The sequence below is a fragment of the Pyrgilauda ruficollis genome, unplaced genomic scaffold, assembly GCF_017590135.1.
Source record: "Pyrgilauda ruficollis isolate IOZ18807 unplaced genomic scaffold, ASM1759013v1 scaffold6, whole genome shotgun sequence".
Taxonomy (NCBI): Eukaryota; Metazoa; Chordata; class Aves; order Passeriformes; family Passeridae; genus Pyrgilauda; species Pyrgilauda ruficollis.
In genome coordinates, this window is record NW_024527710.1 from 2732845 (window position 1) to 2757418 (window position 24574).

The 24574-nt window shown below is 37.6% G+C and overlaps 1 protein-coding gene across 2 annotated transcripts in view; it reads left to right on the top strand.

Moving 5' to 3' along the window:
- BCAR3 (BCAR3 adaptor protein, NSP family member) overlaps positions 1-24574 on the top strand; it is an 83273-nt gene that overhangs the window by 29148 nt on the left and 29551 nt on the right. For both annotated transcript variants that reach the window (XM_041483054.1, XM_041483053.1), the window contains exons 3-4: positions 4739-5063; positions 18877-18916. In XM_041483054.1, the coding sequence (XP_041338988.1) occupies positions 4739-5063; positions 18877-18916 (365 nt within the window). The remainder of the gene's footprint in view (positions 1-4738; positions 5064-18876; positions 18917-24574) is intronic.

The following is a 24574-nucleotide window of genomic DNA, read 5'->3' on the forward strand; positions in this document are numbered from 1 at the left end:
TTTAAGTAATCCTATATCTTTCTCCTTTATTTTCTTATTACACACGCAAAATTTTTAAAAAATTGGGAAACTGATCTAGCTTTTTGTCCTGGCCTTGACTTTCTTCACCATTAAGGATGTTCACTTCCTTTTTTGTTCTGTACACATCTGCATAGTGCATGCAAATATGCCAAGAAACTTAGCAGGGAGAAGAGTAATGGATCTTCCACTTGTTGAAATTTTTTGTTGCTGATTTCAAGGGAAGGATGGGAGATGGGTGGGAAGAATTTGTGAGGAGATTTGATGAGGCAAAAGTACATAGAGTTTTCACAAAAGTTGACTCCATCTTTTAAATACATGAGAACACACAGCTCAATATCTTAAACCATGTTCAGGTCCTCTTAGCTTCACAGCATATATAACGGTAAAGATTGGTGATAGGATAACACCAGGTATAAACTCCAGTGATTTTGATCTAGGAAAGAGAATCACCCAAATGCCAGGTCAATAAGGCTGTGAGAAAAATGTGGGTCTTTTCATGTCCAAAACTGATTTAGATCTAACTCTGAGTTTTGAAATAGCTTGAGAGTTTGATTTGGAATTCTGAAATTGCTTTTCTGTTTCCTTTTATGAGGTTTCCACTAGCATGAGCATATACAGCCTTGGACTGTTTGCTATGCCATTCATACATCTCTGAGGCTGAACTGAAGATTTCCCTTTCCTTCACTTCTCTTCCTCCAATATATTGAAACCAAAAAGTAGAAGCCAGTGCCATTGGTTTTATTATGTTGTAGTATGGAAGGGGCTCTTAATCCTGTGCCTGAGTCATTTTGACTGAACCATTGGAACACTTCCTCAGACTGTGTGAACATCAGAAAGATTTCATGAGGTCAAGCTGAGCCAGGAAATTTGGATTTGCATCCCAAAGATGGCACAAGCAGAAGGATATTTAGTGCGTTGTTTTAGGAAACTGAAAGTTATTTGTTTCATTGTTCATGGTTATTTTTGTTTTGAGCAATGATGTGAAGAAACCAAATCCCAGCTGTTTGAACTTGTCCACCAGATATGTATTTTATTTTATGTCCAGTCTCCTACTGTTACCCTAAATGCCATGTTGATTTGAGAGGCCTCTTCATTTGTATTTGCTCACCTTCATTCATAACAAAAAAATAGAACCTGTCAGAAGTTACCTGGAAACCTTTCATGCTTTCAACTTCTCTGGCTTCACAATGTGACTCCTAATAATTCTGTTCCCATATATTCTTCCAAATTACAGACTGAAGAAAGAGAAGTGCCAGTCTTTGTATAAATACAAATTCATTTGCCATTTTTAATATTATATTGGCACAAGTCCATCTTGTTTGCACCTAGTTAGGAGAAATTTGAATGACTTCCAAAGTGTTCTGTTTTGTTAGTTGCTGCATTTTGACAAATAGGAATGTGTAGAATTAAATTTCAGTTCCTTTTGAGCTATTTTTCTGTTACAATTTCTACCATTTCTGTTGTTGATTGGGTAATGGCCAATGTTCAAGGCACACTGTCTCTTAGGGAGTAAAATTTTCAGGGTTTCTATATCTGGTAAAGTCAAACATTCTTTGAATCATATACTAAAGTATTTGAGACATACCAGAGTCTTCAGCTGAAGAGGCTTCCACTTTCCAGTGTTTATATTCAATACAAGAAAACTGGATGGATGGTTTGGCAGGACTTTTGTTGCCAAGCTGATTACTGTAGTTTTCTGTTAATATTTATGAAGAATACATAGTACAGCAGCACATGGGCAAGCAGATAAATGTGTGGTGGTGGAAGCTAGCAGACCTGTTATTCTCAGTTTTGTTTGGGGTTCTTTTGTTTGGGTTGGGTTTTTTATTTGTTTGGGTTTTGTTTTATGAGGTTTTTTTGTTTGTTTGGGATTTTTTGAGAGGTTTTTAAAGAGGTTTTGTATGGAGCGTTGTTAGAAATATTATCAAAGCTGCACACATACTTGTGGCTACATGTATTGCAAGTACTTGAATGTAGTATTTTTGTACTAACTGTGGAACTCTACTTTGATTCCTCAAAACAGTACTCAGATATGAATTTGGGGATTAGGTATTGAATCTGTAAGTCACGTGAGTACTACTTAAAAGAAGCAACTGTTAGGTCAGCTCTGAGAGTTTGGTTTTGATTCTTAAGGGCTTCTTAGGAGTAGAGGTGAAATGGAAAATACTGTACATCAGGGGGTCGTTAATTTGTTGAAAGCTCTCAGATTGTTGGGTTGAAAACCTGGGTTGCTGTAAGAATTACTTTGTGATTGAGTTAGGAGAGTGAATTCTCAGCTTTCTTTGTGCATCCTAAAACGTGAAGTGGTTGACAATTTCATATCACAGTAAGCCTATTATGGACTTATCCGTTATTAAACCAAAGCTTTCTATGCTTGCATTAATTACAGCTTGGGTTTGACATTGCTCGCAGGTAATGTGTTCTGTTTCAGCATAGCCATGGGAACCTTGCAGGAATCGCTAAGGAAAATTTACTCACTGGACAACCTGAACTAAACCAGTTGGAATTCAAAGGTTTGGGGGTGGTTTTTATATAAACCAATAAGAAAGTACAATAATTAAATACAGACTCTCAGCAAGTCCTGAAAGGAGAACAACAAGATTTGTACAATATGAGCTAGCTAGCTTCCAGTTTTTCAGACTCCATAAACGGTGTTTCTCGCTTTTCTACAGAGAATACACAAAGTTGAGTTTCGAATGATTGTGTGAATTATAAGAAGCCTTTTTTCCCCCCAGTTGTTGGAGGTAATTTATATAATTCTGTTCTAATAATGAAGCTCAGAAAGAAGCTCAGTCAGTTTGCTATAGCTAGAGGAGGTTGCAGGTTTGTAGTAAGCATTTGCATTTGAGATCTTCGTATCTTGGGGCCAGTTCTGCTTAGAACAGTTATAATGCAAAACTAACTTTACAGCAATTATTGTGAAAATAATGATGTGATATTTCTAGTACTTGCCAAAACTAGCAGAATCTGTGTCCTTCAACCACATCATAAATGCAGAGATGATTTAATGTTTCACATCATATCAGTGTGATAATTTATGGCAAAATTTTTGTGGGAATGTGTTTTGGTTTCTTTAGGATTTTGTGTTTTATTTGGATCTGCATGACAAAAAATGTCAGTTCTTTGCTAACATCTCAAATCTTTTCTACTCTATCAAGAGATGTGACCAGAGTCAAACAGATTCTCCCTAGGCACAAGTGCTATTTCCAGAGACTTTTCTACTTTAGTGCATAGTACCTGTGCTCTCACAGAGGCTTGGCAAATTGAAGAGTAAAAAAAAATAATTAATTACTAAGTATTTATTATAGGACTTTCAATACAGGAAAATTGGGAAAGGGATTTGTTGTTGAAGTCTGAAAACCTTGTCCAGCTGGTGAATCTTTGCAGTGCAGCTGACAGGAAAAAGCAGAATTTTTACATACTTTGATATCAGCTTTAGCATTGCTGTAAAAGGAAGCCTGTTATGATAACCTCTGAGTAGAAGTAACAGTAGCTTCAGTGCAGAAACATTTTGATGGTAGCTGTGATGCTAAGGCTGGAGAAGGGAGCAGGAGGACTATAGAGGCACCTCTGTTTCCCTTGCAGCACCTGTGCATTCCCCAAAACAGGAGGAATTCTTGTGCAGCTGTGAGCTGCTGACTCCCAGGCTGCTGGGCCTTCAGGGTGCTCATCTTATTTTTCAATATGGAAATTGACTGAGGTCAGAACAGATTGTCCATAACTGTTATTTCCAGAAGCACTTCTGCTTTCTGAGTTCATATCAATCTTTGCAGCATCTGTGGCTGTTCCAGTTTCTATGGGAAGCACCTGGCTGACTAACACCTAGGTTAAATAATACAGGGCTGGTTGCCCTTTAGGTCTGGTGGTATGTTCTTTAGAGTGGCTTTTGCAGGCTAATACAGCTGCAGAGGATAAGGCAGTCTGTTTTCTGCAATACAACACTGAGCACAGGGCAGCATTTTTTGAGGAACAGAACTGTAATTTGTTAATGAGCCTGAAGTGTTTGTGTCACAAAGCTTTTTGCTCATGCTAACAGAAAAAGCTGTACTGTATGGCAAACTGCGCTTGACGGTACCAGAGACTGACAGCTATGCAAATCTCTGTGTCAACAGAGATTTGAGCCAGCAGGCTGGGCATGCTGAAGAAGAGAATTCCAGTAATCTGCTCCTGCCCTTATCTCTTGGGTAGAGCCGTTTAGTTTACAGCCTGTTAGAAATATGTGACCAGTTATCTGCTAGATTTATTACTTGAGCAAGACTCCTTAGCAACAGGTTTTTCCTCACAGTGTGCCAACTACTGGGTTTAAAAACATATTCTTCCAAACCAAGCTGTAGTGTCCTTTATTTTTTGACAGATATTCTTAAAACTTTGCTTGTTGTCAGTGATTCAAGTTGAAGTCTGAGTCTACAGAAGATGTGAAAAAGCGTAAAAGAGGAACTTGGAGGATAAAAATGGGGAATTGTTCACAATTGGCCTGCTCTTGCATTTTTGTCTAAACTGGTTGTTTTTGTTGTGACTTGTAACATGTATAAATTTATATGCATGTGTGCTTGGTGTGCATTGGCAGCAGGTGTCTGGGTCTTGAGGTATCTGACTGCCTCAATGCAAAGCACAAGTTCAGTTTCAGATACCTTTGTTAGTCATGCTACTTAACTTCCTTTAAGCAAGAACTTTGATGATTGATATACAGTAAGAAATCTTGGTTTTGTTTTTCCAGAACCAAAAATGATAGCTGCAGGAAAATTTTCAAGTCTTCCCAGAAACGGCCCAGTGAACCACCAGTTCTCATTAGCTTCTTCCATGGACCTTTTGACCACAAAACCTTCACCAATTGAGCATCGCTCAAACTCCTTCCAAGGCATCTCCATCCATGGCACTCTGCCCAGGAAGAAGAAGGGAGCAATTCCCTCTAGGTCTTGTGATATGTTTAGCCACGTGGGAACGTTGCCTTACACCAGAGCATGGCAGCAGCCACCTTTTATACAGGACATTATAGAAGAATACCCTCCAGAAAATGGAAAGAGCAGCGACCTCCATGCCAGGTATGTTGTAAAACCTTAATTTACATATATTAGTTACATACATTTACATATATTAGGGGTTATTACATATTCTTCTAGGCTTCTAAAGGCCCAGTCATAGGTACAGCTGTTAACTATAACTAAGTTAGATCTTCTCCTTAGTATTAAATTTCGGTCTCGATGGAAGACCTAAATAATTTTTAATGACTGTGTCTTGCCTTTGCATGTTTAAAAGGTATAATATTGTGTGTACTATTCCCATGGAGGAAGTTTTTTTAAGTTATTGAATTGCTTTGATATGACCCTTTGCATTGTTGTAACAGAGCAATTTTAAACAAGAAGTCATAACTGTTCAAACTTGATTTAATTTGTATTCAATGCAATAGTGATGGAGAGCTGAGGAAAAGGAGAGTGGTGTTCCAGCTGCCTCAAATCTCGAGCTGCATGTAAGTCTTCTTCATGAAAACTTAGTGGAACCCAATGTACACTGAGCTAATCACAAGTTATTCCTGCCTGACTTTGTGGTTAACATATGCAAAGCTCTTGAGAAAGACCCATACGCTTTTAGCTAGCCTTTCTTTTGGGAACCTGTTATGATCACTGATATTTCATTGCTTACAAAAAGTAATTAATTTTGTAAATGTCCTTTTTTTGTTTGTTTTGATATTGAGTTCTATAAAATGGGAAAAAATTACCTGCTAACACAAGAAAAATTCAGTGTAATGCAATGGATCAGTTAGACATAGAAATGAGAGAATGTTTGCTTTCTTGGCTGATGGAGTTAAAGGCTGAGAAAAGATAGCCAAATTTTAAGTTTTGAATTAGGATTTACAGCCTTGTTGTGTACATCACTACAATTTTTTGGTTTTCAAGTATTGTGAATGAAGAAGAGTTCTAATTAGGTAAGTTTTGTGTGTAGAGTGGTTTTCTTAGGCTCTTTGCTTGTACTTTATGGGATCAAACTTTCTTCTCACGTAAAAATAAGATTTTCTTCTCTCTACCCCATTCATTTTAAAAGAAGAAAGGACCTAAGTGGGTTTAGTACTCCTCTGTCACTGATCTCTGAGCTGTACCTGCTTACATGAACTGGTTTTTAAACACAATTTTCTTCTTTTATTTACATAGTTTTAGAGAATGCCAGCAGCCTGGGGTGTTGCCATGGAAAGATTATAGTGATACACACTGAAGTTGTATTTTATATCTTCTTTTTCAAGAGCATTTACTAAACATGATTTTCTTGATTCTTTCAAATCCTACTGATAACTTGTCGTATGGGTATAACCTTGTGTTACAAAGAACGCTTCGGCGCACAACCGCTCAGAGAGCAAGCAGAATGCTGGAGAAGAAAATGTCAGCAAGCTCTGCCTGGGCAGAATTAAAACAATGCTTGTGAGTTAATAGAGATTCAAAGGATGGTGTTAGTGCAGCCTGTGAATAGAATTTGTGTTTCTTGAGTCACAGCACCAAATGCTGTTCCTGTTTGATCTTTCCATCACTTTGCTAAAACACACACAGACTACTATGGTAACAACTTCTAACAATTGGTTTCTTTAATTTTTACAATGAATCATTATATGTTCTGCTCCATGACCTGACTGCACAGTTGTGTTAGAGTGGAAGACAATACCAACTTGGCAATCAGCAAATATATCACTTCTTGAATCTTCTTGCAATGACACTGCACTTTTCATTAGTTTACTCTAAAGGAAAATTGAGAGAGAAAGTCTGATTTTCCTGTGGTAAGCAGTTAGCCATATGTGTTAAGGTATGCATTCTAATCCCTACACTCACATTGAAATTCTCTGGGGAGAGAATTTATAGGGGAGTCCATGTTTTCTTATTAGTGTTTTTGTAAAAAAAAGCCCTTTTACTTCAGTGTAGGAATTTGTGAAATAGTGTAATATTACAGGAATGTTCTGCAGTCAGGAGTGTATCAGTCTTTCATTGCTATAATGCTGTTTACAAAAATTGAACATTTACAAAAACACATTTTAATGAAACATTATCATGATGCACTGTTCAAACTAAGTGCTGTGTTTGATGCCAGTGGGCCAGAACTAATAGCCATTAGGATGTGCATATGGATATGTGGCTCAGTCATGTAATTGTTTGATTAATTCCAACTTAAAGAACGTAACTGTGATAACATTTTAATAATCCAAAGTGAGTTATACTCTCTTTAATATATAAATACATATCACATTATCTTATGAAACAAAAAATAAGCCAAACTGATAAGAACAGGAAAATAGTAGTGAACTGTGTCATTCCCTAATGGAATTCTTCTGATTCTGAAATTTTTCCGATAACTTGGAGAAATTATCATGTCAATTTTCAGTGCAATAAGAATGTGTTCTCTTCTTGGTTTGTGAATGTACATTTCTGCTAGTTAGTTCAAGGGGAAAAAAAGGTTTTCTTTGTTGAGAAAGAGTTTGAGTTGACGTCTGAGTTTTAGTCTCTTGGAAATAAATGGCCAGAGTTAGAATCAACTCTTGAAAGATGGTTTTGTTACCTAAAATAGAATTCACTCTTGAAAGTGAAGAAGTTAACTTTTAAAAGAGAATTCTCATTTTAGCATGTAAAACTGAAGCTGCTTGTGTGTAATGTTCTTTACTATCTGACATTGATAATTAAACCTAAGTAAAGCTTAATTCTAATTTCCCTTTGACCTAGTCCATGGGTTACCTTTATTTATTTAGCTCTGCCTTGCATTATGATGCCTTTACTTAAAGGAAAATTGTTCACATTCCCATCTGCTGCTAGAACCAGTAGCCTTTTTTTTTGGCCTGTGTCTTGTGGCTGCCATCGGTAAACCCAAAATTTCCACTGCATTTGGATGATTATGGTCCTTCATGAGTGACATTACAGTTTAGCAGACTTGTGGCATTTTCATGCTTTTTCATTAATGCAGCCACGTGTCCCTCAAATGAACAGGACCTAAAAGTAATGCAGAATTATCACTGTCACAGTAAGTTTGGGTGTGGTGATAAAGGCAGCAGTCAAAGGCCTGTTTTGACAATCTATGCCATTTCAGTTGGGTGTCAACAGTACTTAGGTAGTCTTGGGTTAACCAGTAGTTATCTCTGTGGGTCTGGTACTGGCTCTGATACCAACATACTTGAATGTTATCTCATTGTAGAGATGCAAGGAATTTCTGAGACATTATGAAGAAGATGGAATAGGGCAAAGACATGCAAATATCCCAGAGCAAAACTAGATTCCAGTATTGATACCATGCTCTCTGTTTCATGAGGCAGTGTGATTGCAAAAGAGAACAGAACAAGGGATTGCTTCTTGGTCTGTCTGTCAACTGACAGCTATAGCATTTTCTGTTCCTAAACTCATCACCTCCACATTCACCACTAAGTGATGTCCTCAAGTGCCATATCTAAATGTTTTTGAAAACTTTCAGGGATGGTAACTCCACCACTTCTCTGGGCAGTCTTTTACAATACTTCTGGTGGGAAAAAAAATCCTAATAAATGTATTACTAATAATCTAAAGCTCCCTTGGTGCAACTTGAGGCCATCTCCTCTTGTCCTCTCATGCTGACAGTTGTTGCTTTATTGGTAAACCAAACTACAACACCAGGGAAAGAAAAGAAGAGAGGAGCATGAGGCATAGTCTGAAGATTTTTTTTTTCTCCAGTTGAGGTTTGAGTTGAAGTTCGTACTGTCGCAAGATACAAGAATCACAGAATGCTGTGAGAAAGAAATGTATCTTTGATACCCCACTGTCAAACAGGTTCTAAGGTTGTTTCGTGGGGAGAGATGTAATGCAAGTGGTATGATGGGTTCAACACTGTTGTCAGTGAGTCAGGCTAATAAAGATGTGATCTTCACAATCAGTTAAAAGACAGTGAAGGAGAGAAAAGATACTCCTTTCTCAGTACTGGTAATTCCTCTGTTGTCTGCAAATAGCCTGTATTCCTGTTGAAATAAACAGGGTTTGTGACAAAATTAAGTGAAATCAAGTTTAATGACGGCTCCAGTGTGAGATTGTGAATTGTTAAGGGGCCAGAATAGCATCTGGATTTGCACAAAATTGATGCTGTTGATGGCCATGATGCTTAGAAAGAATTTAATGTCAATTTTAGGATGGACAGTTTAGGACAGCAATAAAATCAAAGCCAGACAATTTCTTAGAAATAAGTTTATTAATTTTTTTGTGCAGTTTGCAGAGTTACATGCCTTTCTTAAAAGCCCTTAGTATTTCAAAAGCTTTAGTGTCCACTTAGAAATTTAGTATTTGAAAGAAAGAAAAATGAGTTAATTTTGCCTTTGCCCTGTAAATGTAATGTAGGACTCTTTAGAACAGAGCTTCAGATATTTTGGGAGAAACTGTGTGGCCACACATTTGTATTTAATCACTATCTTCCCTCTTCTGAACCTACCCCTAGGAAGTGTTGAAACACACCATCTGCCAGAAATGATCCCTCTAAGTTTTCATGCTAATTAAAGCTTTAAAACAAAGTTGGCATTAATTTACGCTGGCTGTTTCACATTATACAGGACGTTTGTGAGTATGTGCTGATTTAATTTCTGTTTACTAGCTCTCTTTGCAGTAGCCATTTCATTTGCTTGGACTTGTAAAGACAATTTTTTGTTCAAATTCCATTCTTTATCTAGACAGACATTTAAAAAATGGAGTCACTGATAAACAGTAGGGTTGTATTGTTCAAACTGGCTTGGAATCAAAGTGCTTTGTGCATTTCTCTAAATAATGTATAATACCCTGGGTGCTTTGTTTTATCACTATTCATGAGAGGGTTTGACCTACCAGCTGGTGAGAATTCGATTTTTTTCCCCTGTTTTTGAAGCTTTAGTTTTAACTGTGTATGAATTTGAAGTGTTGAGTTGTAACTGCAGAGCTATGATTTTAATCTTTTCTTCTTTTCTTCTGTTTTAATTTTCTATTCTCAAGTACAGTAAATTCCTGGCGATGCTGTAAGTCCTGATTGTGATTATACTTACAACACTACTGTTTTTATTGATGTGGCTACAAACAATTCATTTTTGTAGGTAGGCAAGGCATAGCAGCTTTTTTTTACATTGCCAAGATATCAAGCATGAATTGTCCATATCAATTTTTTTGACATGGTTTAAGCATGTTAAAAAAGAAAAAATTAAATCTGGCAGGTATGGGAAGCCATGGAAGAAAAGATTTCTATTAGCTTGATTATTTCAGTAAGGAAATGGGCAGACCAGTAGCTCTTAATGTCTTCCAATGCTCATTGAACCTTATTGCAAAAGATCAAAATGTGATAATTAGGCTGTAAACTAAAATGCATTTTATAGACTGGCCATAATTATCTACACACAGGTGCAAAGAATACTCTTACTTTCTGTAGTTCTGAAAGTATGGTAAGTGTGTGTGACTACGTATTTAGCTAGACTCCAGTCTCTTATTTTGAGTACTGGTCAGCAGACTTTTTTTCCTCTTGTTTTTCTGTGTCATCTGTTTCAGATGAAGTGCTCTCATCTAGCACTGGACTTTGTACTGCTGTAGCAGAGAGTAGAGTAGATTAGTTTATCTGGTTGTTTAGGGTGTTCTGTTCTCTTCTGAATTTCTGATCTTCAAGGCTCTGCAAGTTTGGCTGGATGATCCTCACATACTTGTCTCATCTAACTATCAAGGAAAAAATAAAAATAAGTTCAATTTTAACCTTGACCAATACCACTGGCATTAACAGGGTTACTTCATCAGCATAAAGCTTAGCAGGCTCACTGTTCTCTACAGTGTTTGTCCTTGGTGGGCAGAACATTTGGAAGTTGCCAAGGTATTAGTCTTGAAGTATAAAGCTATGAATGACTGAATTCTGCCTTCCCAAAACTCTTCCTGTTCTCTTAGTGGTATTACCACAGTAGATCAGGCCTGCTGAAGTCCTTGAACTGACAGTTGAATTATAAAGGAAAGGAGTTGGCAAGGCTGTGCTTGGTGAGGAGAACACTGTTCAGGAATTTGCTTTATCCTTTTCAGAATTTGCAGCCTGTTTTGCTTCCCCAGATGCTGCAAATTCTGCTTTTCTTTGGATTTGGAGAATGGGGTGGATCAGATATTTGGACAGCATTTATTTTTTTCTAACTAATGATTTTGAAAACATGATTTGTTGGGTAATTTTAATTTGAATTTGTGCTACTTTTTTATATTAATACTGCACGTACAATCAAATTATTTGGTGCACTTTGAAAATTAAAAATACTTTTTATCAATGTTTTAATATATCAAGTAAAACACATATTTTATATGTTTCCTGTGGGGAGTAAAGTGAGTAATACTGGTATTTTTTGGTTTATAAAATGCAACGTAGTTCTTCAAGTATGAACATATTTGCAAAATTACCAGGAAGAAGACCAGTATCTTGGTTTCCTTTTAAATTTTAGGATAAGGTGGGGAGGAATTTTTATAAATGCACAGAATTTTGAAAGTAAAAATAGTTACGATTTTGGTATAATGCCTGAAACTACCTCTTAGTGTGAGTTTTGTTTTCAGAAAAACCTGAACCAAAATGTTTTTATGTGGTTGTGTTTCTTTAATAAGAGTAACACAAGTGTATTGAATTTTGGGCTAGTGAATATCTCATTGACTTCTTCCATGCACAGGTTTTTCAAATGGAAGAATTCCTCCAATGTTGCCAACACTTGATGCTTTTTGTCACAGATTTTCCCATTCTTTCTCTTGTTGTGTCCTGTTCACATGTGCACCTGTAGATCTCTGCTGTCTCAGAGGTGGAGCAGAGCTACCCACTAAGACTGGGAGATGTTTGTGGTAGAAGGAATGCTCTGTTGGATAAGCAGAGAATAGCTAATGTTATCTGCTTACATTCAGTATCAAATCCTCTTATCCTTTAACTCTAGGGGTTCATTCTGTTTTGGCTTGTCTACCTTTTCTTTTTAGCCCTTCTGTCCATTGTTGGGTTCAGATTATTCTGTTGGAGGTTCTGCTTCACCCCATTGTTCCCATTTGATGCTCACGTCCTCTTTCTTTGCTTGTTGGACATAGATCTTGCAGAACCAAAGCTTCACTTCTTGATTTTTATGGGGATTTTGGAAATCTGCCCATGTGGGATCTTCAGAGAGGGAAATGAGGAAAACAGGATGAAATGTTTCAAAAAGAGAGACCATCTCTCCAATATTAAAGATGAATTAAACCACAGTCCTTCAGCTTCTGAGCAGAGGAACTGAAGTTCCTTATGGGATGAACACAGTTGTATCATCATTTGAAATTAATTGTGGGATCATGACCTTATTGTTAAAAAACAACTTGCCAGGTAAACTTGAGCACAAATCTCTCAAAGCCTCTATCAAAATTGGTCAGTGTTGTTTTTCAAAAACTTCCTGAAAACTTGTATTTTTTCTGGCTGTTTCTTCTTTGAATAGAGGACACTATATGTAGTGGGAAGTTTCTTGAGTTACCTCTTCTGTCACACCCAAATTTCCTGCTCTGCTGTTTTCTGGTCTCTTTTGTAAGTGTTATGGAGTGCCCTATTCAGTTGTACCAAGTGCTATATTGCTTCCTCATCCTGCCTCCTGTTCATATGTGAGCGTTTGGTTTCATTTCTGTCCCTTCTATGCTCCAAATAGTAGTTCAGTGCTACATAGGGGAGCATATTCCTAATGGTTACTTGCCATATCCAGTGCAGAAGGGCATCTGATGTGATGAGCTTTTTGAAGTGGGCTAAGGGAGCAGACAGGGAGGACAATTCTTCCTCCCACTATTGTCGTCTTCAGTGCTAAAGCTTCGTGTTAGCATTCCTGTGCTTCAGTCCAAATACACATTCCTGAAAGACGTCTTAGCCAGGTAGAAAACCATACTTTGTGAATAAAGTGTACCTAGTATTAGATGCATTTCAGATTAATTAATGAAGACGTTGATTCTACTGAACATTTGTCAGTGTTTGGGGGTATTTTTTAATATGCATATTCATTTTATAAGGTTGTATTGATTTTGAACACTTAAAATTTTGTGGCATTGGATTCAGGATAACTGCACAGCAACTGTAAAGAATTGCCAGCTAAAGATATAAGTCAACAGGCAACAGCACATATATAAACTAGTTTGTAGTTACAGTGTCTGTTTTGGATAAGCAGTAGTCTTGCTGCCCAACCATTACTTTCATAGAGTATGTCTTGGGATAAAATATTTAAGAAGGACTTTAAAGGACAGAGTTTTGACTTTGATGGGCCTAAATGTTAAGGAAAATAGAGGAAAAAGAATGGAGGTGGCTAGTCTGAGCTTTTGACCAGGTTGTAGAGACTGGTACTTTATGTGGTGCAGAAACAGAAATTCTTCAGGAAAAGGTAGAAAAAATGGTGTAGATTTTTCTGCTGCAATAGTTAAACTGGAGCAAGTTAGAGGAATGCAGATTGAAGCAGTAAAAGTAAATTGTTGCAACATTATCTCTCCTGGGGCATTCTGAACAAATAGGATTGAGATTTTATTTAATTCAAGGAAAAGTACATTGCATCTCTTCTGAGTTTTAATTACTGGAGTCCCTGCTGTTCTTTGTGTGAGCTGCAGGTCATCACACAGTTAGTCACAGCAGTTTGCACTTGTTTCCACTGGTGTTTGAATGAGTCATGTCCAGGGTGCTGTGCAGCTGTAGGCAGAAGGGTGGAATGCCCTTAGGAATGCAGCAGAAGTGCGTGTGTGAAGCAGAAGCTGCTGGGGGATAAAATCAGTGGATTTTTTACTGTAGTTTACAGTACAAATAAAATCAGTCTGTGCTACATACACTGAAACATGCTATGTCCAGCATGCTCTGACTTGCACCTTCATACTTAAGTAGTGTGTATTTCAAAAATCTACAGAGATGGAGAGATTTCAAAGACACAAACTGAAGAAGGCATGTGATTCATCTGGTCATTTCACAGCAATTCTGTCTGTGTTAGCAGCCATGCAACAGCTTGGTTAATTTTCAGTGTGTCAGGCTACCTTTGAGCTTCTATTGTCTTTACTCAGATTTGGCATTGGTGTTGGAACTATTGAGAAGGTAGTGCTCATGATTTCTCTTTCAAAGGGGTCGAAAGGACATGCTTTTGAAAATGTCCCCAGGAAAAGTCAATTTAAAATAAATGGACAAATATATTTTCATACATCAAATACTGGCAATGTGTCCCAATGTTTTTCCCACAGGTACAGTTATAAAAGTGTGAAGGAGTACAAAGCTGACTCAAGGCCAATCAGCAGTTTCCACCACTGTAAGAATATTTGTATGGGAGTTGAATGATAGAGAGGATTTGGGCAACTTGATGATACTGTTGTGCCTGCATTTAGATTTTGTTAAAGTTATCACAGCTAATTTATAATTGTAGCTGATTGTTCTGTGACGATGCCAAGAGCCTGGAAAAGGCAGATGCTTCATATGGCTTAGCATGTAAAGGTCTGCAGGTCTGCAGGATTTTTTATAGCACCGAGGATGAAAGGAGGTAATGTACAATGTTAGAAAGGTGGAGGTTTTCATAGAGTCACACAGCTAAAGATTACAGCATATCTGCTTAAAGATTTTTTTATTGAAGCAGTCCTATAGAGAACTATTGGACAAACTGCAGAGTCAAAAACAGATGATGTCTGAGTTACTGAGATTCTGGCTATTCTCTAGCACTCACTGAACTTAATAATGGATGTTAGGATTGAACACTGGGATTCAGCTTTTCAATTCCAGCATTGATTATGAGTATGTAAGAATTTTATCAAATATTTTAGAAGAGTGACTAGTTACCAGGATGTTAAGGTTTTCTTTACCCAGTTTTCGTGTTTGATTGCTCATTGTCTTCATATCCATGCAGGATTTGAAACTGGCAGTATGACAGTGTTTAGTTTGTCATACCAGAAGTATGATTCACATTGCTTATAGTGATTTTTTTTCCCCTTCATTTTAGCCACTGACTGTTCATGGTGACAACCTCAAAAGGGCTTGTTTTTTTTTTAATATTTTAATTCTCCCCGCACATGTGGCTATTGTTTAGATGTGTTGGGAAGTAGAGAAATAGCATCTAGTAACAGCTGAATTCTGTCCCCCTTTCTCATCTCAGTCAGCTCAAGTTACATTTTGAAGGGGTCTTCTTAAAATGATAATTCCTATTTTCTGAGAAGTTATGTTGTTTCTCATAGTGGTCCAGTCTATCACTCCTTGCTCACAGACAGTCAATGCCAACCAGTATGATCAGACTCTTCACTGTTGCAGCAAATGTTGCTGTGGGGAGAAAGGAGGGAAGCAAAAGAGCAACTTCACATTTTTTGTTTTCTTGCCTCCATCTTTTTCTGGGTTTGCTGAAGCACCACACTTGTTTGCAAGTTCTGTGCATTTTCTTGGCCGTAACAGCAAGAAACCCATACATGAAAAAAAAAGCACATAAGAATCTTGATAAGAATCTTGCAACTGGAGTGAAAAGAAATTGAGATCATTTCCAGGGACTGCCAGGGACAGATGAAAGGGTTGTATGTCTGCAAGATCAGCCAGCATTGAAAAAGGGGTTGTCAGATGTCAGTCTCTAGAGAGAATGTGTTTCTGGCTAGGAAGAGCCTCAGAATCATGAGGGTTAAGATTCTGGTCGGATATTACTGGAGGAGTGTTTTTGCTTCCACGCAGGCCTTGTGTGTGTGGAGGCAGCAGAGGATTTACACTACTCGGGAGAATGGCTTCATTACATATAGCGAGTCAGGTGCTTTTTTTCTTCTTTTTTGTTCCTATGAGTAAAAAAACGTGCTGGAAAGGGATTTTGTTCTGTCACAAAATGAGGTGGTAGCAAGAGGTGGCAGCAATAGCAGTACTCAAAACAGATGTGGGAGTTTGCTTCATCCTGCTCTTAAATTCCTTTCTGTGGCAGAATGGCTACAGAAAGAGCATGAAGCCAATACTCTGTGTCCTACTGCATACTTACCTCAGCTTGAGTCTTCTGAAGACTTTTCTGTTCCAGGGACATCATTCTGTATTAAATATGCTTTTTATCTGAGTGGAAGTAGGTCTTATCTGATTATTAGGAAACCAAAATGCATAATAAATACCTAATAATAACAAAACTGTGAGCCCACAGTTTACACAGTTTGGTTGACTTATGTGTGGGCTCTAATACATAAATGTTGTAGGCAAACAGGTGCAAATGAATACAGCTGTAAAGTCAAGCTTTTTGTGAAGACAAACATTAGCATTATTTGAAAGGTAATAAAATCTGATGAAAGATAAGAAAATATTATTGAAACCAACCTTCAGTTAAATCAATTCTGAGAGATGGCAGAACCTGCTACTATCTTTTATCTGATCTGTTAGTCATCTGAAAGTATTAATTTTTTTTCTACAGATCTTCTAATATAATAAGTGAGAATGTGGGTTCATAATTTTTTAAGATTCTTTGAGAGGAAAAATGGAAAGAAAAAACATACCTTATATTTTTCTTAACTTCATGACAACATAGATGTCCTCCACTGGTAGCCCATGGCATAAAGAAACATTGCTAACAGAGAGCTGAGATTCAGGAGTTAGTTTTATTTGGTTGCTTTCTAGTTATTTGGGCTAACTGCTTAATCTGGTTTTCTGTATGTAATGTGATAGTATTGGGGTGGAGTCAGATGACAGGAAAATGCAGTAGTTTATCTTTGCTATTAGTTACTGCACATCAATGGAAGTTACCATTCCTTGAAAATAACTTCAAAAAATTTGCACAAAGATGAACAAGGGAGGATGGAGGGAGAGAGAGTAGATCAGCTTGGAGACGGGTATCTGAGACGGACAATGCTCCAACATAAACATCTTTCTATATGGCTCAGGATGAATTGCAGGGTTTTGTACATTTTGTTGGGGGTGTGCTTACCAGATAAAATACTACAGTTCTTGTGAAGATACTTGTTACACTATCCATTTCCCAAAGCCAAACATTTTCAAAGCACTTCTGTGATGTGGATGCTGAAAAGAATGCAGGTCACTACTTCCTCTGCTCTCTTCTGGATGTCCTGCTTTATATACTAGTAAATAAATAGTTTTGTCTTGAAGTTTTTCTACCTCTTTTATTTCACTTTGGCTTGATCTGTCCTAGAGAACATTTGCCTGGTAGCAGAAGGTGGGAACAGTGGAGTCTGTAGGAAGGCTGGTCTGCAGGAGTGCAGACCATGACAAGACACATTTGCTGCCAGAGTAAGAGGGTTTGTTCTTTCAGAGCGTGTTGCATACGCTGTGCTGGTAGACCCTTTGTCCTGAAAGATTCCACAGGCAAGTGAAGAACTAAGCTGAAAAGTTTTTCAGTAGCATTTGGTACTGGAGCAACTTCCCACAGATCATTTGTATGTGAGAAGAAATCAGGCATGCTTAATGATTTTGCTGAACTGATTAAAAATGAGATTTTTTTTCTTTTCTCCCAGTGAAATTGAAAAGTATTGAGAGGGAAAACGTCTCTTCAGTTTCAAAGCTTTCTTTTCTTTTTCCTCTGTGCTTCACCCCTGTGTTCTCTGCTATGCTTGTACAGGCTTTATGCTCATACAGTTATCGGGCTGATCCTTCTTTGTATATTGCATAGGAAAAAGTTTAAAATGGTCCAAATTCTATTTCCATTGAGTCCAACTTTCTATTCTTTAAAACATCAGTTGAGAATGCAGTTTCACCCTTGACAAATACTTAGATAATATGAAACAGCAACACATGGTACAGCCTGAAGAGTTGAGCACCATTATTTTATGGGGAAGGCTCAGTATTCTGGTATTCTGGATTAAAAACTGTTAGAGAACCAGCCTGAAAATTGAGTATCAAATAATAACATAGTTTCAGATCGTATGCAGTTACATTCCAAACAACACAGGAAATTCAGAGACTGTTTTCTGGACTGATTCCTTCCAGTGTAACCCAAATTCTACATTTTTCAAGCTGCTTATTAGGTTTCTAGTGTTACATCTTTGTAACAGCTTCCACCAAAAAGGATCCTGTTTCTAAATTTATAGAGATCTGTTGTCCATGTAGCAAACTTGATTGCTGTAACAAGTGCCTGATCCGTCTCTAAGTTTAGACAGTTTTCATTGTGCCTGTTTCATGTTTGTAGTTAAGGGCAGTACCATGTGTGTCATCCCAGATTCTTAGAAAACATCCAGTCATGTACTGCAAACTCTGTTAATCTGCTAGTTCTCAAATAAAAGCAAATATACAAAATGCTTTGAAATAGAAATAAGTATATATTTTATGGAAAGAGTTGTAACAGTGCAAGGCTCTTCAGTTAGGCTTCTGTGTCCTTTGCCATCTGTCTGTATAGAAAACCTATTATGAGATTTTTATTTTTAGATTAGGGCAATGACTTGATTATCTGATGTTCAGATAATTGTGATGCTGAAATTATGATTATTTTGAGAACTTCTTCTTTGTATATATAGAAAGTGAATGTAGTACTTTCTACTTCCTGTAAGCAGTGCCCCCTCCCAGTGCTATCAGAAGCAGTAGCTTAAATGGGAAAACGTAAAAGCAAAGGAATAAATTCAAAAGCCATTGGGAGAGCTCTCTTTTAAATTTATTTCAGATATTTTAGGTGGCAAGTAAGTATTCCAGCCATCTGTTGAAATGTCAAGTTTTTTTTTTATTTCCTTAAAATGGCATGATTAACTTCATTTCTCAAATTAAGTACTATTGGCTTCCCTACATGTCCTTCTAGAAGAAACCAGTGATTTATATATTTGTTAAAAATGAGATCGCATAGGCTATCAATCTTTAACACACAAGTTTCAACAAGGATTTTAATGTGACCTAGTAGCATATTGCTCATATTAATGCGTCTCTTCAGTATGAGGTTATATGTGGACTTACCATTTTTTTTGTTTGTTTTTCTGTCTGTCCTTCTCTCCTGGTGCCATTTCCTTACAGAGATCAGAATATTCTGGATCCTACGTTGGAATATGTTAAGGTAAGGTACTGTTTCTTACCCTCGAAACATTTTATTTGGTCTATACCCAGCATTGATAGAGCATTTGCAGTTATTTGTGAGTAAATAGTGCAGCTGTCTGTCTTTTGGTACAGAGAAGCTAAATATGAATGTCATATTGTTTTCTTACAACTTCAGTGAAATACTTGGGAGCAATGTACTTTGGGTGTAGGTTGCATTTTTATATGCGGCTTCTTTACAGTTACATGGTGACTGCCTAAATTCTTGCTTTGGTTAGCAGATTAAAAGAAGTTGTATTTTTTTGCTTATGGATTTCTGGGGAAGTAAAGAAACACATCTGAAAATATAATAAAAATGTCAATTTTAGGTTTACAGGTTTAGCACTATACTTACTAAAATTACAGGTAAAGATTCACTTCTGGTCCAAGAAGTGGCTGCCACAGGAGACTCTCAGAACAGCTGCTGGATTTCTCCTCTGAACAGGTAGTTCAGAGGTCCCTGGGAGGTCCCTGGCCTCAATCCCAGCCTGAAGTTGGGATATGGTAGGGAAGAGAAGGTCAAAAGCCTTCTCAAGAGCACTGTGGAAGAGGGGATGCCAGAGGCAACGAAGTGGTGGACATGTTAATTGCTGTATTTAATTTACTGTCTCTCACTGTGCTGTACTGACTATGCTGTTACAGTTTTAATAATGTGACTGAGTAGAAGGCAGAGGTATCATGCGCCAGTTCATCAATATGTGTCTTGTCTTGTTTCAGCAAGTTCTGTATTATAAATGTGGTTGCTGGTCTTTTCAACTTTCCTGGTAGAAGCTTGTCTTGGACTCTTGTCAACAGCAGTGGTGCTAAGCTTAGTTATTAAAGCTTTGATGTTGAGAAGGAAAGCCTGGGGAAAAGAGACTTATGAGGGAGAACACAAGGTTTACCAATTCCTTCTCTTCCCCTTCCATTTTCAGTTTTCCCTGTCTATATCTCTACTTTTGGTGAACTTTGGATCCTAGTTCAGTGGTTTTATAACAGGAATTCTAGACAAGAAATCTCAAACTACAACTTTGAAAAATATGCAGAAATTGCTTTCTTAGAAATATAAATCCCAAAACCATTTTTTTGTCTGTAAAAGTCTGGGTTGCTAATAAAACTGCTTCTAAAAATGTATTCTTACACACAAATCAGTCAATGATAAGTAAAGGAAGTCTCTCATCAGTTACCTCTAACTTTTTTGTTATCAGTTAACCTTAACTGTAAAAGTTGTGGGTGAATTCATACCAACAGGATCTTGCCCTTTGCGGGCCGCAGTTTTAGCAAGTATGTGTTCATTGTTTTCTATAACTTACCGTATGGTAACTGCTATATTAATGTTGATAAATTTTCCAGATCCTCAAATACATTATGGTGGCAGGTATAAACTGCCAAACACTAACCCTCTCCAGTTGAAAAAATGGATTTCTGCAGCATGTTTATACCACCATTGCCATTTGCACAAGTCTTTTTGGTATGTAGTCTGTACATATGTAGTTTGAGCTAGCAGGTAGGCTTTGACAGATGTTGCTTAAGTGGTAAAAAGATACCTTAAAATGAAAAAGATAGTAAGAGAAGAGGGAGAAAACAATGAGAGCACTTTTGGGAGTCATATTTTGCTGATTCAGGATATGAAAGTTCTGAGTAGCACATTTATAATTCCTAGTGCACAGGAAAATACATTTAGTGTTGTCTCTCAACAGAGAAGTGTTGATTTACTGAATGAAGCATGTGTGATGTCACTCATACAAAAAACCTCACACTGGAACTAATTGTACATGGTAATTGTGAAGCCTTGATACTGATTCTTGTTTCTCTCATGTTACTATTTGGGCTGGAAAGAGAAGAGAGATTTTGGATTAATTTGCCTTGAAAGAATTACATTATCTTGAAAGTAATACGTGGCACGAATTTAAGTTGTGTTGGGGTAGTTTGGCTGCTGGCAATTCTACCCAAGAGTTACAGTCCCAAGCAAATTGTACTGTGTCAGGGCCCTGAGGGCACTAATCATTCTCAGGTGTCCTGGCCAGCCTCACTTGGGACCTCCACCCACACCCACTGAGAGACGGCTGCACCAGGCTGGGCCTTCAGAGGGTGTTTCTGCCCCAGTCCTGTTTCCAAGTGCTGTGTGGGAAGCCCAGGACAGACTTTATACCTAGCCTGTTACCTCTCTTGCCTGAGGCTCTCTGGAATGTGATAGGGCCTTGGTTGGGTCTGGATGCTGTGGAGCTGCAGCCTGCTGTGAGCACATTGCCCACCCTGTGCTCTCTGTGTTCCCCTAGGGAGCAGCCCAGTCCCGTTGCTCCCTGACACACTAATTGGAGGTGGCTATATTGATAATTCAAGTAAGTGCCATTCTCATAACTGATCCACTTTATCAGGCTGCACAGTCATACCTACTCTTCTTCAAGACAAACAGCTAGTTTTAAACTAGCTAGATTTAAAAAGCGGTTTTACAAAAAGACCTGGGCACAGACATGTGTGCTGGTTTTGGTTGTGTGCTGGTTCACAGTGAGAACATCATCATGTCTCTTGTGGCTATAGTGACTGCAGGCAGACTGATGGTAAACTTCAGAGCTGAGTGTAGCACTTTGCTTTTTAACAAACCTTTCCTTGCTGAAATCTGGTGACTGAAAGTAGTATAAATAAATCCTTGTATTCAGAAATACTCTGAACAGAAGAAAGGAGAAATAAATTTGTATTATTTTTCTCAAGATACAAGACAGAAAATATTACAAGTTTTTTTTTAAGAGAATGTTCTCTATCGATGAGCTGTAGTTTCTCATTCTTTCAATTACATTGCTCACAAGTTGCAGTTTACTACATCTTGAATATTGATGTATTAGTTCATTCAGTATATAAAGAGAGCTAATTATGCAAAAGCAAGTTCTAAGGGGGAGGATGAAAAATGTAGTGATTTGCTGGAGTCTGAATATACTGAAGCGTCCATATGGCTTCAGCTCTTCCTTTGTATTCACAGGGCTGCTGAAACCATGGTCACAGTTAAATGGCTCTTTCAAAAAAAACCTTTTATGGTAGAAGTGAAAACAGGCCAGACTGCTTTGAGTCAGGCTGCTACCCAATTCATGAAAGAGATTCAGGGACACAATAGCACGTTGTACATTCTGTGAGATTTTTAAAGTTTTATGAACCAAATAATAGATCCATTGGTAGCCTCTGCAGGTTCTTCCCACACCCTGAGTCTGCACATCCACAGAGCAGATTCCTGCAGCAAGGGAGAAAGAATCAAGTGCTGACAGATTAGAGTATGTCAGAGAACTTTTTGTGAGTCATTTTGATCAAATTCGTGTGAACTAAAGATAGCTTTGTGTCCCATTTCTATTCACTATAAATACTTTAGGATCTTTTTATAGAAATCTGTGCTGTAATCATTGAAGCTATATCAGGGTGAAAAAAAAAAAAACAAAAAAAAAAAAAACCAAGAGATTTCTCTCTTCCTGTCAGGGAAACCTTTCAAGCATTTCCTCTGGATATAATGCTTAATAATTACAGAAATACATAGCAGCAGAGAGTTGATAAATATTACTATGGCCTGAAGTTTTGGAGTTATATTTTATTCCATTAGTGGAAAAATTGCAAAATTTATGACTGTCTCCTCAGCATGGTCATGAGGGAAGTTTATATTTAGATTCAGACTGCAAAAACTGTTGCTGGTTTAAGGAAGTTCCAGCTGCAGAAAAAGAGTTGCTTGTGAAGTTCTGTTGAAGGGCTCTTGTTTGTCTCAGCCCCACACTGTTAATATTTTTTCCCTATTTTTGCTCTTCCTTAATTTTGTTAGAAAGCAAACTGTGACAGAAATTGTCATTCATCATGGATTTGGTTAGTACAACTGAAAATAAAATTCTGATGACATTCCAGTATGTTATCATTATCTATAGCTTTGCAAGATAGGACAGTATTTTGTGGATTTAATTCAACTTCAGGGAGCTTAGACCAAGTAATGAGATTCATTGATGCAGTTTCTATAGTTAATTGCACAAATCCATAATATTGTGGATGCCAATCCAATATAAACATGGGTGTTTGACTCTCAAAATTCTACTGGCTGAAGATACTAAGAGTGTGATCAAAAGTAAAGTTTTCATGCGTGTATGTAAGTTTAGGGAAAAAAATCTGTGTCAGCATGACAAGTAGCCACAGTTTGGGAAATAATTTTTCCTGATGACAATGAAATTTCCTTGCAAGCAGCCTTTTTTTAGACATGGAAATATATCACAGAAATCCCCACCACAATGGAAAACTTGCCAAGTCCAGTGTGTTGCTGCTCTGCTGTGTATCACATCCTGCAGAGACTTGCCTGTTGAGATGCGAGCTGGGGCTTGTGAGCAGAAAGTTTGTTGGGTTTCTGCGTTGGCTGACAGCATTAAGTAGCAGGGCTGGGAGGAATGCCTGCACTAAGGCATCACATGATCAGGAGGCTCTTTTTGAGTGGTGGTTTAAGGACTTCTTTTCCATACATTTTGCAACTGCAGCAAGGACAACAGTATCACAGAAGGTGCAGTTATCAGATGGAATGTGTTTTTGAGGAGAGAAGCAGTATGCTCATATGGCCAACTTGGACTTTACACATCTCTGTCTCTACAGATTTGTCATCCGACTCAAAGATCATCAGTGATGTCAGTAAGGCTTCAGACAGAGACATTTCCTCTTTTTTTATGTTTCTCTGCATAGCAAGAACCGAGGCTTCACAAACATCATTCCACAGCAGTTGCCTCTTGTATGTAAGCTGTGTGATTGAGGCATAAAAGATTCTTTTAGAGCCAATCGAATGTTAAATGCACGTAGTTTTCGGTCTCAATGAAACCTTCGGTGTGATTCTCGAAGGGTGGTAGCTGGTTGTGCGCTGCCCTCTGCTGGAAAAGAAACACTTGACTGGATATTTTTAATGAGTCATGGTTATTCAAACCACATTTCATAATAATGTCTTTGTAACTGTCGTAGGAGCCTGACTGTTGGAAGTTGGTTGTTTTTTCTCAAGAGGCACAGAACTTCCTCATCTCCCTGTCATTAAATTGTAGAAGTAGGTCCTTGAGGGAACTTGAGATTTTTTCTTTTGTCTGCGTGTCCCTGAGATTGTCAGAAGAGATATTCTGATTTGTCCAAAACTTCCCACAAAAGAGATTTCCTTACGATCCCAAAATAATCTGCTCTACCGCTCAAACTAGATTAGTCTAATGGACTTTTCATTGTTATTTTGGAAAAAAAATTCCTGAATCGTGATATTTTGCATGTAGAGGTTTGGGTTTGGGGTTTTTTGGTTGGTTTTGTTCCTCTGTCTTCTATTCATAAACTATATTTAATTTTCTAGTGGGATAAGTTTGTGCTGTTGCAATAAGTTGGACAAAGCATCTTGTCTTTTACTTTTAGTCCTGTTCTGGTGATAGTAAAATTTCAGGTAGTAGAAATATTTTGTTTCAGCCTTGTACTAGGCTTGTTTTTTACCATGTTTGCCCTTCCTCTACTTAAAAAGGGCAGCTATTTCTTAAAGTATGTATAATAATTGTGCCTAAAAGCTTTCATCAGCCCAGGAAAAAAAATTTAAAAAATACTTAAGGAGTTACATGTATTGTTGAAATTCTCAAGTATTTAATTACCCTGAAATCATGGTGGGAATCTTGCCCTGTTCATTTGGAGTTAAAGAAAA